The sequence below is a fragment of the Phyllobates terribilis genome, unplaced genomic scaffold (genome assembly GCF_046119375.1).
Source record: "Phyllobates terribilis strain yellow unplaced genomic scaffold, ASM4611937v1 Scaffold_2__4_contigs__length_985480577, whole genome shotgun sequence".
NCBI lineage: Eukaryota > Metazoa > Chordata > Amphibia > Anura > Dendrobatidae > Phyllobates > Phyllobates terribilis.
Genome location: NW_027362762.1, coordinates 90,527,047 through 90,546,383, shown reverse-complemented (window position 1 = coordinate 90,546,383; position 19,337 = coordinate 90,527,047). Strand labels below are relative to the sequence as shown.

Here is a 19,337-nt window from a genome sequence, read left to right as displayed (position 1 = left end):
GCATTTACCGTACCAGTCAAAAGTTTGGATACATCTATTCATTAAATGGTTTTCCTTGTAGGTATGTGCACATTGTAGATTCAGACTGAAGGTAGCAAAACCATATGGAAACTATTCATTGTTTATGTGATTGCCAGAAATAGCTGAGTGATGGCTGTACTCGGCATTCTCGAGCAGTCCAACAGACAATGAATAGAGCTGAGGCCAAGCATGTGCACCTCCGCATCACTGAAAAGGCAACTCTGCGGAGTGTAGCCTAATTCTCTAAATCGCTGGAGGTCCGCCAGGTAGGACGGCAGTGGTTTATCCTCTATCTTAAGGATAGAGAATAACTTTGGATTCTGGATACTGCTTTAGCTCTGTTTGTCATCTTCTGAAATGTTCTGAAAAGTTGTCTGAAGCGACATCATAAAAGCAACCCCTTTAAAATGGACTCTGGTTGATCATTATGGGGTCAGCTTTTCTGCAGGTGTGACTGCGAATGTAGCAATACAAAAGGTCACAACAATTGAATCTGTAGAAAAACAAAAAAGAAACAGCAGAGCTCCTCTAAGGTAGTAGGTCCAGATTGGAGACTGTACATGCAAAAGCGGTTTTACCCTCACTTGACCAAGTTGTGCATCGATGGGCACAACTCCACAGGTAAATCCATTCCACTGACCAGTGATCGCAGCACCTCCACCCCAGGGAATCAGGATGTGATGCTGCACTCCATAATGGCAAGAAATCAGAAATTAAAATATAAGCTGAGAGGATATAAGCAATTTCCAAAGGAAACTTTTATTAGGCAACGCGTTTCAAAGGTGAACTGCCTTCTTCGCAAGCGAACAACAAGATGGTTTTAATGCCTCTGAAACGCGTTGCCTAGTAAGTTTTATCCTAAATATCTTCCTGTAGAAATTCATCTCCTGTGGTGGCCATATCCTCTCAATTTTTTTTTTTTGGTATTCCTGATCTCACGATAATTGAATAACAGCCATGTAATGTACGGATGAATCAGTACTGGTACGAACGATGAATCAGTACTGGTACGAAGGATGAATCGGTACTGGTACGAGATGTGTAATGACGTTGTGGTCGCCTGGTGGTCTATTCAACTATTTTGTGAACAGATGCCACAAAATATATACTGGAAATAAAAGCCTCAAATGGACAGTGCGGCCATTTTTAAAAGGGGTTATCCAACATTCACAAATATTTTTAAAAACAAATGTAGAATCGGATATCACTTCACATGTGACCTAGAGATAATGAAATGTACTATTGTATATCCACCTGTTGTTCTCGACCTTGTGATGTCTCATTAACTCCACTTCTTCCTTTGCCTTTGCCAGTAATGCCTGCTTGTTTTCAAACTCGGAAGACTTCATATAATTATCGATTCGCTGATACTGGGCGTCTGAGAAACGAGCTAATGACAGGAAGGCCTTCATCCTGCCTTCCTGCAGGCGGTCACTGCTGCCGGTGCTGTAGCTCTCTGTCACTTCCACTGCCTGCAGAATGAGAAGACAAGGTCACCAGCTCCGGCCATTGTTTCACAATGTTGGGATGAAATCCATCCAGGAATCTGCCTCTCTTAGGTCAAGTTCACAAGATCATATTTTCAGTACAAGTGTTGTCCGTAAAAAAAGTAACAGCACTAGGAGCAATGTTATTACAACTTACATCGTGCACCATAAATACAGGGTGATTCACTCGCTACTTCACCAGGAAAAATTGATGTAGCTTCTAAAAGAGATGCTCTATCGTACTGAAATTTGGACTGTAGATACCTTGGTTTATGAGACACTGATGTTTTAAAGCAGGTATTGAAAATGTCCACCGTTCACATCCAAGCACAATCCATTCCATAACATTGAATGTATTCCTCTGGATGTCTGGGGTCATAGCCTGAATTTCTCGCTGTATGTTCTCTCAGAGTGCCGGTAATGTTGGGTGTTTTGTTACTATACACCCGACCCTTCAAATGGGCCAAAGAAAAAAATCCAGCAATAAACAATTATTTCCTCTTGATCAGTCCCTTTTAATTCCTGAACAACAGTGACTCTGTACGGGCGAACACGACTTTTCTTGGCCGCTCGTTGACATGTGGAATACGACCTGATTGTCTCCTGTGAAAGACTGTACAACAATTTATGTGGAGATGCCTGAAGTCGCTGTTTCACATCTTGAATTGTTTCCTCAGACCTTTTCGGACGTCCTCCATCATGCCTATCCAGTAATGTTCCTGTACGTTCCAGCTTATTCACCAATTACAGAATACACAGCTTAGATGGCGGATTTTGACCTCCAAACTTCTTTAGCATCTTACTTTGGCACCTCTTTAAGGACTCAGTTCTCCAATAAGTTTTCACAATGAAAACACGCTGCTTTAAACTGTATCTGTACATTTTAAACAAATGAAGAAGGAATTTGGCAGGAGTGACATGCAAGCACCACACGTAAACTACCGACGTGCAGAAAGATGTGCAGCAAGTCTATCTCGTAGTGGAGACGGCCGGCGGGGCGACAAGTCGGCGAGACCACTCAGAGAGGAGAGGATGTTTCTCGTCACTGAGGTTCATTGCATCCTCACTTCTCATGAACCAAAGTATGTACAGTTCAAATTTCAGTATGGTTGACCATCTCTTTTAGAAGTTACAGCAATTTTTCTGGGTAAAGTAGCGAGTGAATCACCCCGTACAATCCACATTGTCATTTTCTACTAGGTGACAATAGCAGCTCTGAGTCTCTAAAGTTTAATTTTATAAAACTTGAAGGCAAGAAATTTGCGAGGACCAGGATTACACAACATATGCTTCAGTATAGGGCTTAAAGGATATCGACAAGTTGGGGGGGGGGCATTTTTCTTTGTTACAGAAGCAGCGGATGGTGGGGGCTGGTGATTTTGCAAGATTTGTAACAGCAGTTTGTCAGGGGCTATGCAGAGAACTGCTGTACAGAAATCAATGAGTTGAAGAGAGCCTATTAAGATATTAGGAGTTAACTCATCATGGAATATAACTACTGTGTTCACTCAGCTCCATGGAAACCAGCTGTACCCTATGTAAGATAAAAGCTCTCATTGCTGGAGAATGACAACAAGTAAAAAAAAAAGAAATTCAATTGCTAACTTGCTTATTGTCATGCTAACTAACTAAAGCTATTTAATACCACGAGAACACCCCATTGTACTTTGTTGCATATTTTCACTTCCTCACTGACCTCTGGAATTGACCTAGGCCCATTTTTATGAAGTATAGAATAAATTTGCGCCAAATCATTAGTCGACCCACTCTAGCTCCACTCCATTTATGAAATGTTGGACCTTAGTGTTAAAGTTGGTGATTCCAAATCTTAGACAAGATTTGAAGACCAATGTGCAAAATGTGGCAAGTTAATGCAACGTTTGTTTTGCACAAATTGCAAATTTTAATGCACGGTAAATGGTGGACTTCCCAATGTTAGAAAAGAGCATAAGACCACTTTGATAAATTTGCACTTCAATGTAAAATTTTGAACAACATGCAACTTTTTATGTCGGAATATATTTGTTTCGTGTCTATTTTATGAGATCTATGAGGAGTCTAAGATATGTGACTTTTATATAAGAATGTAAATCATAAAAAATGTTGTACTTTGTGGCAAAGGATGAAACATGCCTTCTTTTACGCATCATTTTTCATTTCTGGCTTATTAATGGCATAAAATATTGAATAATTTTGCGCATTTCTAAAAATGAATTGTCTAAGTTTGTATATAAATGTTGGCACAAATGCAATGATAGATGACCCTCATAGAGAAGATTTAACAATCTGTACCTCAGGTCAATTTCTGAGCTGAAAATGTCCATAGCATGTGGATTTGATCTATTGAAATCGCATCCATTTTTCTTTTACTGTATTATGCTATGAATTTTTCAGCCAAAAATAATCAGCAATTCTGGTATGTGTGGTTATACCCTAATTTCCCTCTCGGGAAATGTTGGGGATTATAGTACACACCAGGTGTTTTTCAAGTAGACCTCATAAACACGACAGTTTTTCTCATACAAGTGCAATTTTAAGTGTGTTTTTATCGGATAGCGCCCGTACCTTCGACCTCCTATGGGGCTGTTTACACGTCCGATTTTTTTTCTACGGATCTAGTGGTCCTTGTAAAATCGTAGAGACATGTCTGATATCAGAGTGTGGGATCAAAATTGGCAATGCAAATCTATAGGTCTGTGAAAAATATCAGGACTGCACTCGGATGCCATCTCTGTAACGTTTGATACGAGAAGACGGAGATTTTTTTTTTTTCCCCCCATCAAAGAAAAACTTATGAAATTCCGACTGCTCTCCTCAAAGGTCAAAACAACTGATGTCTGAATGAGGCCTTAGTCAACCAAATCCTACCTTCTCCAGATAATTCTGCATAATGATTGTGGGACTCTCCAGACAAGTTTCTGCCAACCAGTTCCCACATAACCTCAAGCATTCAACATAAATCAGCTGAAGACTTGGATCATTCTCAACCTTGAAATAATGAAAAAAAAACAATTGAGGTAAAACCATGTGTACACGTAGCAAATATAGTCAACCCTAAAGCTTAAAGACACAGTAAAAAACAGCAGAACTCTACTTTTAGTGATGAAGTACTACTTGAAGAGTTGCACTTTGTTCAGACAAAATTATCTAAAAATATATTATTAATCCATTTTAACTTTTTTTCTTATTAATAATTAGCTTTATTTTATTATGGTATGATACTGACCAATCTAAAAGGTGTACACGAAAATAAGTTAAAGGAATTGATTATTAGATCATCAATGTCAGATCCTGGGGGGAAACCAGTTATCCGAACCGGTCAGCTGTTATTTCTTCTGTCAGTGGCTGGATATACACCGAATCGAACTGCACTGCACAGCTCCATTCACTGTGTAGCAGCTACTGCTGAGTACTCCTGAATATGAGATGTTCTTCAGTACCAGGCAGCAACCACTACACATTGTGCTCTGCAGCTCTGTTCATGGCTTACATCAGACCGCAACTAACAACTGATTGGTAGGAAAGCGGAGTATCAAGCCCTCAATTCTGATATTGATGATGTGTCCTAGGGATAGATACTCTATATAAGGTGCCTGGACAACCCCTTTAACACTTTTCTTGCCATCCTTGTAACAATGTTCTATCTTAATAATAATTCTTTTTATAAAACATTAGTAGATGTAAATGTTTATACGTTTCTAGGTAAACAAACAGAAACTTAGGCTATGTTCACACAGTTTTTTGAAGCGGATACCCTCCAAAATTCTCCTCCAAAAATGCTTGAAAAACACTGGAAAAACATTTCCTTTTCAATTCCCTGGGAAATCTACTTTGCTGTTTATATGAGGAGTTGTTTTAGCTTGTCTTTTTCTTAAGATGTTTCGAAAAACAAAAAAGTTTTGAAAAAAGAAAGTGCAAGTGATGTCTTTGAGATTGATCTTGATGAAATCAGCTATAAAAAGAAAAAACTCCGTTCCAAAACTCTTTCACACCACTTTAGGGAAATAAAAAACGTCCTCCTAAAAATTATCATCTTTTTGAAGCAGATTGCACTTAAAAAAAAAATCATTTTTGAAAACCTGAAAAAAAAAACTCTGTGCGAACACAATCTACAAAATTGTTGTACTACAAAACCAACCTCAAAACTATTGGCTTCCAATTTGTCCACCATTTGCCGGAGTAGTCCTAATGCCAGGCTTTGCTCCTTTTTAGCCCAAAACACTTGCGCTTCTTCGAGCTGCCATTCAGATACAAGGAACTGCGCAGAGTTATGCTGTTTTATCTGGAACATGGCCTTTTCTGGCAGCTGTAAGATAAAAGAATAAAATATTAAAACAATTCAAATGGGGCAAAATGGTGAAAAAAACAAAACAAAAACAGTAATTCTGAACAATTTTTGGGTGGAGGATTTATTTGAACTGTAAAATAAATAAATAATTGGTTTGGGTCACCATTTTCTGAAACGTTTAAATGTTTTATTTTCCTGTAAATGGGGGCATTATGGTGACCAAAGACCCCACCCGCATTTCTTTAATGCTATTATCATATGTATTAAATCATTTTATATTTTGATAGGTTAGACCTTTACAGCTGCGATGATACAGAATAAACGTATTATTTTTAATTTTTTGGGTTAATAACTGACTCAGTGATAGGAAACAGAGAGTGGTTATTAACAGAACACACTTAGAATGGGTCACGGTTTACAGTGGGCTACCACAGGGGTCAGTTTTGGGTCCTCTTCTTTTTAACATATTTATTAATGATCTTGTAGAGGGCATACAGAGTAAAATTTCAATATTTGCTGATTCTAAAATCTGCAAGGTAATCAACAGAGAGGAGGATAATGTAATATTACAGAGGGATTTATGTAAGCTAGTTTATTAATTATTATGCCTTTCTTATATAGCGACATCATATTCCACAGCGCTTTACATACATTATCATTGGTGTCCCCAATGGGGCTCGCAATCTAAATTCCCTATCAGTTTGTCTTTGGAGTGTGGGAGGAAACCGGAGAACCCGGAGGAAACCCACACAAACACTGGGAATACAAACTCCTTGCAGATGTTGTCCGTGGTGGGATTTTTTTAACCCAGGAACACCTAGGCCTGCAACGGTAACAAGAGGGCGTCCTCTATGTCTAGCGGAAAGAAGGTTCATAACAGAAGGTGATTATTTACTGTAAGAGCAGTGAGACTACGGAACTCTCTGCCACACATTATTGTTATGGTTGGTTCACTACAATAGTACAAGGATGGGCCTGGATGCCTTTCTTGAAAAATATAATATTACAGGTTATGGCCACTAGATTCTGTAATGGGTCGTTGATCCAGGGAACTAGTCTAATTGCCGTATGTAGAGTAGGGAAGGATTTTCTTCTAATATTATGCAATTAGAATCTGCCGCATGGGGTGTTTACCTTCCTCCATGTTAGGCTATAGGGTGAACATGATGGACATGTATCTACCTTCAACCTCAAAAACTATGAAAATTCTTCATAGAAAAAGGGTAGAAACAGAAAAATGTATTTACCTTCGGCTTACAAAGAAACCTCTATAAACATCTCTTTGAGAAGATCGCCCCCTTAGAACGACATTTTTCAATACAATATTGGTTGGTTGGCTCATTGCATGTGACATTTTGAGAATTTTCATACATTAAATTGCAATATGTTCCTCATATTAGTACAACTATGGTAAATTGTCTATTTCATGTGAATGAGTCTGAGCAGTGCATGGACAAAATTGCACTTCTTCTAGAGAAAAAAAAATTGGGGGCCTCTTGGTTGGATATTTGAAAGATGGGCCCATAGCTGAATGTGGTGTATATGATAGGCCAAGTAAACACCATTTATTGCCACGCTCAAAGGGTATGTGCCCCAATAGTGGCCACAGCCAGGATGAAAGCCTAGGCATCCGTCCACCAAAGGGACCTATTGTAAAAACCTGTATACTGCAGGGTGTTCATTTTATTTTTGCAAAGGTTCTCTGTATAGCCTGCTATACTTTCCTATACAGTCAAACAAACAGTATGTAGATGCCGTCCAAGAGAGAGGCTGAAAAAACACATATGTGACCTCCATCTATTGGATAGGGACCTAAGAAAATGTTAAGGTATACTCGCGTAGTGTCGGGCTGGGTGTACAGACGAAGAGTACACTTAGCCTTGGTGTCCGGTGATGGTGCACAGAGGAAGTGTACACTTAGCCTTGGTGTCCGGTGATGGTGCACAGAGGAAGTGTATACTTAGCCTTGGTGTCCGGTTATGGTTCTCTCAGGTATTGTCTAGATTTGTTCATAGCTCTCTCTCTTTGTAGCATTATAAAATGGCAAAAAAAAAGTAAAGAATAAGATGAACCTGGGTGTTGTTGGCGAGCCGAGATACTCGTGATAACTCCACTAGATGCTTGGTGAGGATTTGATTGAGGCAGTCCTGATTAGTGACGTTTTTCTCCAGCATGGTCTCGAGGATGACCGACCTAAGAGCAAGGACCGGCTCCTGGAAGGCAAAGTCGCTGTCTTTAAGAAGTTGAGACTGCTGCTGCCACGTTACATAGAAGTCACTTAGTTGACGTTCAGTGATGGGTCTAGAAAAAAAAAAATGACCAAAACCAAGGTTTATCCAAAAGGCAAGGGTACATGGGACTACAGCTATAATGATATATTGGCCCCAGACATGTATAGTACTAGCACTGAATCCCATTTAATGCCCCTATATTTTTGGTTACATTACACTTATACAATACTTGGCTTTTAACATACCTGGAAAACATCTGCCCGGCATTTGCCAGTTCGCCGATGGCTTGTAGCCTGCACAGCGTGGGATACAGAGAATACGCAGACTCCAGGCTGCCTTTACACAGCTCTTCTACTTCTTTAACCCTATAGATAAAAGAAGCCTTGACAACTTGTATTCTGCCTGTAGGGGCAGAGATCCTGATTCCAACGTTGTGTCACTTAGTTATACAATCACTGCTTTCTCTGCTGCAGATCTAGCAGAGCTCGGGAATACTGAGCTGTGTATAACCACACCCACACCACTGTACATCCTCAGCAAGCTGCCAATCAGTGGTGGGGGCGGGGTTACACAGAGCAGTAGACCAGAAGGCACCAGACACCTAGTCCTGTAGTGATAATCTCCTGCTGATAAAACACTGATTTTATTGAAACAACACACAGCCCAGTAAGTGACACATTGCTGGAATCAAAGTCTGAGCTCCTACATCAAGCTGCTCTCAGATTAAATAGCAAAAACCTGCTGACAGATTCCCTTTATTAGAAGAATTCCATACTGTACAAAAGTCATATAGACAATAAGAGCAAATCCTGAGCAAAAATACCTGGCAAATTTAATGTGGTCCTGAAAGGTAGGGAATTCTTTGTCTCTTAGGGACTGAATAGCACAATACAGAGATTCGTGATAGCCGGGTCCTGCACTGTCATTTCTGAAATAAAAATAATAAAAATGAAGAGGATAAAAGGTATAAATACGGCAACTGTAGAAAATCTGTATATATAAAATAATACAATTCAACCATTACTTATAGGATGGACTCTGATCCCACTGCTTATTCCTCCACGCTGCCTGAAAGTGGATCTCCTGCAGCTCTGAAGACCACTCTGGATTCTCATGCTCAAGACCCCGCAGGTAAGTGGACAGCATGTGGCACAGGCCAAAGTTTTGTAAGGCCTAAAAGGAAATGTTCATAGAAACAGTGTTACCACAAAAAAAAAGACTGTAACGGAAGCCGCAATTTAAAGACACACTCCCATCAAAATTTTTATCCTTTTAATATACTGCAATCACGATGTTATATGGCACCGTGTACTTATAATTGCTCATTTTTCCAAGTTAATTTTTCACTTTTCAATTATGTGATTAAAAACTCACTAGCTGAATCTTTCTAAGCTCTATGTAGAAACAGGAAGTGTCTTTTCTCTGCATGAGTCATCATTAGAACTACAACTCTACATCACTACAAAGTCCCTGGCAGCCCAGCTGCACCTCTTCTTCAACTCCTGACCCAGCTACTCCTCTCCTCACCCCTGCCAGGGACTTGGCAGTGATGTAGAATTGTAGTTCTAATGAAGACTCACACAGGGAAAAATAGACTAGATTTTTTTTTGTCCCAAAAGGCCAACAGCTCCTTTAATAAAGGTCTGTTGCTGGACAACCCCTTTAAATGGGTATTCATATCTTAGTAACTTATGACCTATTCTTGAGATTACTTAATCTCGCCATCACTTCATGACCGATGGAGGTCCAACCTATGGCGTCCCCACTGGTCCAACGTCAGCACTGTGTCCCCGTTTACATGAATGGAGCTGTGCAGCATTAAAAGCCGCGATGCAGAAAGGGAACGATGAAGGGGAGGCAGCAATGAAGGATGCCGATGATCGTGATCAGGTCGAGGCAATGATTAAACAATGCCATGTCCTAGCTATAAGCTTATCAGGCTTATCTCTTATGAACAGTCACTTTAAGAAATGTTCTTACTGCATCCATCAATACATAGATATAAAAAAATGGAGCGCAGAGAACAAATACCTGCATGATGCCGGCCTGCCGAGTCGCTGGAGTCAGATTGGTTTCCAGGTCATAGGTAACCAAGGCTTTACCCCACATGGCTTCATGTTCATATGTTCGGATTCTGATGCAAAGAAATAAGTATGTTTGTTATTTTATTTATTTAATTTTAATCTTGGGCTTAGAGGGAACCGGTCGTCAGGTTTTTCCCATATAAAGTACAGCCACCACCATGTCGCTGTGGCATCGTTTGGTGCTTGACTTAGTCATTCAGCGCAGGCGCATGCATAGAGGCGCCTACTGATCCTCCATCACGCAAACGTGCACAGTAAAGATTGAGTCTCACTTTCGATACGCTACAAGACACATGCCTTCTTTTCTGCCAGAATTGCTAAAGCCGTTCCAGGTAAGTTCCTCAACTGTATGGCATCCTAATTGATTACTCCTACATATATATACTGGCACTTTTAGCCATACTACAAGCCCCGGAGGAAGCCACCTTGTGAGGCGACGCGCGTTGGGCATCTCTTCTGCCACAACCATTTGACCACTTGTGAGTTCAGGACCTTACTGCTATGTGTACGAGACATAGTTAGATTAGGAGGTTAGCCGTTGTTGTCCTATGACTTTTAGCCATACTACAGGCCCCTGAGGAAGCCACCTTGTGAGGTGACGCGCGTTGGGCATCTCTTCTGCCACAACCATTTGACCACTTGTGAGTTCAGGACTTTACTGCTGTGTGTTTGCGACACAGTTAGATTAGGGGGTTAGCCATTGTTGAGCTATGGACTAGGAAAAAGTTTGTAACTTGTTGGATTTGATTGCCCTGTGCATTTAACAAGCTATTTTGGCATTGTTGTGCTCTTGATTAAGCTTCAGGGATATTTCTTGGCTATTTGTGTTAGCAGGTTATCCTCAAATGACCTCAACTGGCGCTTACTTTCTTGAATATTTATGTGGCGCATCATTTTGATGTATAACCATTTGGCAGCTTTATTAGCACATTTGCACTTTATTATTATATATATTTTTGGAATTTAGAGTGATTAATAAATTCATTTCTTTACAACTGGTGCTGACCATATATGCTTATATTGTATGTATAGGTCCTGTGAACTCCTCTCTGACTTATTATACTCAATATTTATTTATGTGTGAGTCATCTGCTAGGTGGTTGCAACCCTATTGTGGGTTGATGTTTAGGATATGTCACTTTTGACTTTTTTTTTTATTTCTTGTGGCTATTTTCTGTAGCATTGTTTATTTTTATGGTGATCCCTGTGGACATGGCATGTTTCTTTTTCTGCATTCTTGTATGCTATACAAGAGGTCCTAATGGTGGTGGCCGTACTTCATATGGGAAAAACTTGGTGACTGGTTCCCTTTAAACTCCTATAAATCGAAACTTTAGCTTGGATGTTTGTCTGACCTTGCAAGGGGGTGAAGCATTTTTCCACCACCACATCCATACAAGCTGTCAGGTTCTCCAATACTCCTGTAAATGTCCATCATGACATCCTAGTAAAGACAAAAAAAGTCTGTTACTGAAACACTGGTGGGAAGAAGGCACATATTCCTCCCTGTGCATAGCTTTACATGCAAGTTTCTATATATATGTATAATTAAGAGGACAGGCTTTGCTGGGGGGAGGAGGGTTGGATAGGAAATTCCAAAAATAATTGTAATGGTTGATTCTGGTCTTAAACAAATTTCTCTTTGAATTGTTTGTATGGAAGCAGAAGTGTAATATTAGGCCTCATGGGCGGTGTGAACATTGCTAAATTTCTGTTTTTTAATATAGAATGATATAAAAATAAAAAACAATATCAAGGTTCTTAAAAATACGAGTATCCTGGGTATTAATACACTTTTTTTTTTAAACTTCTTATATAACCCACTTTTAACTGCTTCTTTAAGCCCTTCACCCCCAGGAAATTTCCCATTTTTCTCATTTTTGTTTTTTAACTCTCATTAACTCCATAACTTTTTTATCTTTCCACCCACATTGCCGCATGAGAGCTTGAATTTTGCAGGACAAGTTGTACATTTGTCTGCTGTCTCTAACATCATGTCCTCCCTCTATCTTAAACTGAATCTCTCCAAAACTGAACTTCTTGTGTTTCCCCCCTCTACTAACTTAACTCTACCTAATATCGAAATTACCTTGGAGGGTTCAACCATAACTCCCAAACAGCACGCCCGCTGCCTTGGGGTCATATTCGACACTAACCTTTCCTTTACTCCCTATATCCGATCACTCACTCGCATCTTAAAAACATCTCCAGAATCCAATCTTTTCTCACCTTTGAAACTGCTAAAACTCTGACTGTCGCTCTTATTCACTCTCGTCTGGACTACTGCAACTCTCTACTGATCGGTCTCCCTCTTACGAAAATTTCCCCTCTCCAATCCGTTCTGAATGCGGCAGCCAGGGTCGTATTTCTGTCCAGCCGCTTCACCGATGCCTCCACCTTGTGCCAGTCATTACACTGGTTACCCATTCGCTACAGGATCCAATATAAACTCATCGCTCTCACCCACAAAGCTCTCCACAGTTCTGCACCACCTTATATCTCCTCTCTCATCTCAGTCTATCGTCCTACACGTTCCCTCCGTTCCACAAACGACCTAAGACTAACGTCCTCCATAATCCGAACCTCACACCTCCATCTCCAAGACTTCTCTCGTGCTGCGCCAGTTCTCTGGAATGCACTACCCCAGACGATCCGATTGATGCCTAGCCCCCATGTCTTCAAGCGCGCTTTAAAAACCCATCTCTTTAAACAGGCCTACCACCTCAAATACCCAGTAAACTAACGTTCCCCTGTTCCCTCCTAATTACTATTCAGAATCTGCTCCCTACTGTTTATCTGTCTCTACACCCTCCATGTACACGATAACTGCACTCGATACTTGATTATTGTACTTAAACATATGGGTTGATGACCTGATCATGCAGCTATATATGAAAATTCCTATTTACTATAATTGCCAGACCTGAAAGAACAAGCACTTTTCACCTATTGTGTCCCCCCTTTTCCTTGTAGATTGTAAGCTTGCGAGCAGGGATCTCACTCCTGATGTAACTGTTTAAACAGTCTCACCTTGTATTGAATTTATTGTCTGTACATGTCCCCGCTTAATTGTAAAGTGCTGCGGAATATGTTGGCGCTATATAAATAAAAATTATTATTATTATTATTACTTTTGAATGACACCATTCATGTAATGGAAAGCGGGAAAAATTCCAAGTCCATTGAAATTGAAAAAAAAAAAGTGCAATTTCATAACTTTTTATTTGGGGGGTGGGGGGGAGAGAGGATTTACCATGTTCACTATATGTTAAAACTTAAACTCACCTGGCAATATGATTGTAAGTATAATTATGCAGATACCAAACATGTACAGTTTTTTTTTTATTTATTTAAGTGGTGGAAAAAAAAACTGAAATTTGTAAAAAAAAAAAAAAAAAAAAATTACATTTTGATTGTGTTGCCATTTTCTGAGACCTGTAACGCTTTCAATTTTCTGAATATGGGGCTATGTTAGGGCTTATTTTTTGTGCCCCGAGCTAACATTTTTACTGATATCATTTTGGGTTAGATACAATGTTTTGATCGCCTCTTATTACATTTTATTGCAATGTTGTGGTGGTCAAAATTGATTTTTTTCTCGTTACGTCGTCTACAGATCAGATTAATTTATTTTATATTTTGATAGATCGGGCTTTTACGAATGCAGCGATACCACATACAGTGAAGGAAATAAGTATTTGAACCCTTGCTGTTTTTGTAAGTTTGTCCACTGACAAAGACATGAACAGTCTATAATTTTAAGGGTAGGTTAATTTTAACATTGAGAGATAGAATATCCCAAAAAAATCAAGAAAATCACATTGTATAAATTAGATAAATTGCAAAATGCAAATAAATGTATCTAATTAATACAATGTGATTTTCTTGATTTTTTTTGGGGGGGATATTCTATCTCTCAATGTTAAAATTAACCTACCCTTAAAATTATAGACTGTTCATGTCTTTGTCAGCGGGCAAATTTACAAAAACAGCAAGGGATCAAATAATTATTTTTTTCATTGTATGTGTATATATATATTTTTTTTATTGCGGAAAAGGGGGGAGATTGGAACCTGCAGTAACCACCGCTCCACCATACCGCTGCACGAACACCTCTACCCTCACCTACTGTATCCTCACCCATCCCTTGTAGATTGTGAGCCCTCGCGGGCAGGGTCCTCGCTCCTCCTGTACCAGTCACCATCACGGTTTTTGTTCAAGATTATTGTAATTGTTTTTGCTATATATACCCCCCTTTAAATCAGCCATCATCTGCAGGGAAAGATCGGCGTGCAAGCCTGCATCAAAGGCACGTACACGACATATGAATTACATGTATATCAAATGTCGTGAAGGGGTTAAACGAACTGTGACAGCACAGAATGACTGTTCAAACCAAGCATAGGTGCTCGGTGCATCATGGCGTGGCCAAATATTTAACTACACATTCGTATTTATTTGTTTTCCATCTATCTCCACCCTCTCCCTTCTTTGATTGACAGCTCTGGCTTCATAGGACCAGAGAAGGACAGAGATAGAGGAAAGCAAGCAGGTGGGAAGGCGCACTTACATATTTGGCCACGCACCTGTGCTTGGTTTGATCAGTCATTATGTGCTGACAAGAGTCCCTTTAAAACGGCAAATCCGGACCTTCTAGAAACTGATAAGGCTGTACTTACATACATGGTAGATACAATCAATTTACCAGTTAGAAAGTCTAGAAATACCTGCAAACTTATCCCAGTGTCCTCTTTGCTTCTCTCGCTCATGCTGACGATGGTCATGGTTTGGCTTTCCTCTTCAAACTTAATACACTTCCGTGCAGCGGACTTGCTCCTAAAAACACCGGCCAGATTGGACAATGCAGGGAGGAATAGACTACAAGTAAGCACCACACATATTATACCACCATGTAAAAAAATCAGTGTTTACAGGGGAAGCTTATGCTGTAAAATAATACAACAAGCAGTCTTCAGCCATTGATGTCCCTGTCGCTCCAGTACTGCCTCTTACCTGTCAGCCTCTGTGACAGGGATGAGATGCAGTGGTGATACCATGTCTACAACACGTGACCGCTGCAGCCAATCACTGAGCTTAGAGGTCTGACGCAGTCTACCTTCCGGCTAAGCCCAATGATTGGCAGCAAACTGTGTATTTCATCCTAGCTCATATGCTGGGTAAAATAAATTAAATGAGCAGATGAATAATACTCAATATAAAAGAAAGGAGTCGACGTCATTGAGACCCAGAAGCGCTTACTTTGCCCTTTGTTCTCCGTCCAGCTTGATCTTGTCGGCGTAGATTTCAGTGTACAGCAAAGCAGTAAAGTGAGCCGCACAGGATTGAACTGCCATGGCAACTTCAAGGTAATTTAGATCAAGCCAAAAATTATTATCAAAAGCTGTTCCTTGTCCTGGTCTGAAATGAGAGTAGACATATACTTAACATTGGTTTACAGTATTAATATATATCCGATTATGTTGAATATTTGCCTTCGGATCCTTTTGGAAAGAAACTGAAATATATTCATATTGCACAAATATTTGTGAAAAAAAATGAATTAAATAAATAAAATCTTTTTTTACCGCATTTGCTTCCTTAAGTACTCCACAATGCTGAGCATCGTTCTCCTGGATGCAATGTTCACTGTTCCCCGGGCCAGGCCTTCAGATTCTGCTTTGGAAATGGACAGGGATATGTCACAGTATCAAGCATTGGGTTGGGCCAACATCACAAAAAAGGAGGACTAACTGCAGACCTAGCGGCTGCCAACATGGCAAAACTTTGGCATGGAGAAGAAAACTTAGTAGTAACAGCACTGTATCGCAGAGCTTCACTGTCCATGTCTATAAACAATATTACCAGTAATGTAGGAGCAAAAGACGGGGGCTCATGAGTACATTGCCATCTTATGCTGTATGCTTCTCTTAGTGGCGGATGATATCAGTTATCAAAGGGCCTGTGTAATGCCGCTCATCTCTGCACTTATTAATTAAGATGGCACCTCCTCTAGATGTTGAATGCGGAAATCAGATGTTATACAACCCCTTTCAGTGAGAAAAACAAGGCTCCTCTAAACAGTTATATTACAGGAGGAATCAGTACAACCAGAATGATGAATCGAAAAACAAAATGGCAGAAATTAACTTTGACAGGGTTTTCCAAGAAATACTTTTAGCCCATAGGCTTGCAAAAGGTAGAAATAAACTTAGAATTATTTACCTAGCACTGAATCTCTGCCGCTGCCCCTGGTCTTTGTTGACAGCTGCAGTGGTGTAGTACCGATTACAGCACACATGACTACTTCAGCTAACCAATGGGCTTGTACCACTGACCTCGGCATCACTGTTGCGACAAGTTATTGGCTGTAGTGGTGACGTGCACTGTAGTCGTGACGTCACCACTGCAGCTATCAACGAAGACGAGGGACAGCGGCAGAGAGGAAGCGCTGGGTAAGTAAAGCAGTGATGGTTCATTGTAACCTCTGAAAACCTATGGAATAAAAAAAAGTATTTATTTGGGAAACCCTCAGTGTACATATGATAGAGCACAGTTGTGGCCCATGGAGATCTTGACAATGACGACTGATAGCCAAAGCGTATAGCGTACGACTCTAAAAGCCACACAAAAAACATCTTTGTTATCGGATTACGATTATTATTAGTGACCATCGACAGACACTTGGCCATTGCTTATCAGCCTCGGAACATGTGAGACAAAATAAAACAAACCTTAATATAACAATTTTGATGGTGATAAAATGGATTCAAGGATACAGTAGAATTGTACAGAATGTACCTGAGTCTGAACTGGCCGGGGTGGCCGATCTGCTGGATGTCGGTGAAGAACGACAGCATGATGCAAAGAAACCCTTAATATGCTTCGATAAAAGTGTCCTCCATGTGTCATTGGGGTCATTGAGTAGGATATTGTGTATAAGATAAGGTAACATAGCCTGACAGAAGTCGGCTTTGACCTACAAAGTTCAGAGACCACACCAAGTTACATACAATATATAAAACGTGGAATATAGTAAAGTATAATATATGACTGCCATTTAAAGATAGTATTCAAACCAAGTACAGGTATTCGGTGTACCATGGTGGGGCCAAACATTTAAGTGCATCTTCTCACTTGCTTGTTTTATGTCTATCTCAGCCCTTGTCTGGCTTTATGTAGCCAGAGCTGTCAGTCAAAGAAAACAAGTAGGTGGGAAGATGCACTTAAATGTTTGGCCACACCATGGTGAACCAAACGCCTGTACTTGGATTCAACATTCACTCTTTATATAAGTAAATGGACTATATCAGCACAAAGTGACTAAAACACTTCACTAAAATGCAATGGAGAGTGGAAAATCAGATTCGATGACTGGGTTTTTCCTCTACCCTTAGGTACAGCATACAGTTCGGTGCGCTCAACATTAGCAGCAAGTGTACTGCCTGCCTAATGCACTAACAGCATCGAGCACCATGTCTCCTGGTAGAGGATGTCACAGAGCGCTCCTGCCCGGCAGAGGATGTCACAGAGCGCTCCTGCCCGGCAGAGGATGTCACATAGCGCTCCTGCACGGCAGAGGATGTCACAGAGCGCTCCTGCACGGCAGAGGATGTCAGAGAGCGCTCCTGCACGGCAGAGGATGTCACAGAATGCTCCTGCACGGCAGAGGATGTCACAGAGCGCTCCTGCCCGGCAGAGGATGTCACAGAGCGCTCCTGCCCGGCAGAGGATGTCACAGAGCGCTCCTGCCCGGCAGAGGATGTCACAGAACGCTCCTGTCCGGCAGGGGATGTCACCAAGCGCTCCTGCCCGGCAGAGGATGTCACAGAGCGCTCCTGCACGGCAGAGGATGTCACAGAGCGCTCCTGCACGGCAGAGGATGTCACAGAGCGCTCCTGCACGGCAGAGGATGTCACAGAGCGCTCCTGCACGGCAGAGGATGTCACAGAGCGCTCCTGCACGGCAGAGGATGTCACAGAGCGCTCCTGCACGGCAGAGGATGTCACAGAGCGCTCCTGTCCGGCAGGGGATGCCACCAAGCGCTCCTGCCCGGCAGAGGATGTCACAGAGCGCTCCTGCCCGGCAGAGGATGTCACAGAGCACTCCTGCCCGGCAGAGGATGTCACAGAACGCTCCTGCCCGGCAGGGGATGTCACAGAGCACTCCTGCACGGCAGAGGATGTCACAGAGCGCTCCTGCACGGCAGAGGATGTCACAGAGCGCTCCTGCACGGCAGAGGATGTCACAGAGCGCTCCTGTCCGGCAGAGGATGTCACAGAGCGCTCCTGCCCAGCAGAGGATGTCACAGAACGCTCCTGCCCGGCAGAGGATGTCACCAAGCGCTCCTGCCCGGCAGAGGATGTCACCAAGCGCTCCTGCCCGGCAGAGGATGTCACAGAACGCTCCTGCACGGCAGAGGATGTCACAGAGCGCTCCTGCCCGGCAGAGGATGTCACAGAGCGCTCCTGCACGGCAGAGGATGTCACAGAGCGCTCCTGCCCGGCAGAGAAAGTACACAGCAACACTAATGTAAATGCACAATAACTCACCTCACACAGCGGTTTTAATAGAAGAACCACCTCGCTTCTCACTCCGCCACTTGTAAGTAAAACACAAGTCAGGTGCTTTATCCAGTCCTCATGGTTTTCATTTTGAGGGATCCATAAACTGTGATCATCCACACTGTTAAGTGATCCATCTGTTACATGCATATCTTCTACCTGAAAGACCTAATGGGGTCAAGATTATCAAGGAGTTGGAATACAACACACTGCCAATTAATAAATCCCTGTTCACATTTCCTGTGCATAACAGAAACACCAGCACAGTGCCGGACCCATCACACCACAGATATCAACAGTGTCGACAGGCCACATTCACTTAGAATAGGCTCTGCTAGGTACCAAGGTGTCCATCCTTTTGCCGTAAAAAAATGCAAATCTGATCTTGAATCCAAGACAAAGATGGAAACAAAACCCCATTCACACTAGGAGAGAGACACTGAGACTCCTCTGGCAGCGGTCTAACTCACATGTACAAAAGGATCGGTAGTCCAAAATCAGAGAAGCCGAATCCTTATCTCCCGACATCATCTGTCGGGGAAGAGGCAGTAAACCCCACACACATTAGACCGTTGGCCGATGTTAGTCTAATGTGTATGGGGCCTTCAGATCTTCACATTGCTCAATGAAAAGACTGAATCTAAAGGATTTAAGTTTCATCTTTC

The 19,337-nt window shown here is 41.5% G+C and overlaps 1 protein-coding gene across 2 annotated transcripts in view; it reads right to left on the bottom strand.

Moving 5' to 3' along the window:
* ATM (ATM serine/threonine kinase) overlaps nucleotides 1–19,337 on the bottom strand; it is a 147,823-nt gene that overhangs the window by 31,071 nt on the left and 97,415 nt on the right. For both annotated transcript variants that reach the window (XM_073662206.1, XM_073662207.1), the window contains 14 exons: nucleotides 18,661–18,840; nucleotides 16,910–17,087; nucleotides 15,697–15,784; nucleotides 15,371–15,529; nucleotides 14,839–14,947; nucleotides 11,467–11,555; nucleotides 10,059–10,161; nucleotides 9,052–9,200; nucleotides 8,851–8,955; nucleotides 8,273–8,392; nucleotides 7,869–8,097; nucleotides 5,647–5,814; nucleotides 4,377–4,496; nucleotides 1,276–1,493 (listed from right to left, as the gene is read on the bottom strand). In XM_073662206.1, coding sequence (XP_073518307.1) covers nucleotides 1,276–1,493; nucleotides 4,377–4,496; nucleotides 5,647–5,814; nucleotides 7,869–8,097; nucleotides 8,273–8,392; nucleotides 8,851–8,955; nucleotides 9,052–9,200; nucleotides 10,059–10,161; nucleotides 11,467–11,555; nucleotides 14,839–14,947; nucleotides 15,371–15,529; nucleotides 15,697–15,784; nucleotides 16,910–17,087; nucleotides 18,661–18,840 — 2,015 coding nt within the window. The remainder of the gene's footprint in view (nucleotides 1–1,275; nucleotides 1,494–4,376; nucleotides 4,497–5,646; nucleotides 5,815–7,868; nucleotides 8,098–8,272; nucleotides 8,393–8,850; nucleotides 8,956–9,051; nucleotides 9,201–10,058; nucleotides 10,162–11,466; nucleotides 11,556–14,838; nucleotides 14,948–15,370; nucleotides 15,530–15,696; nucleotides 15,785–16,909; nucleotides 17,088–18,660; nucleotides 18,841–19,337) is intronic.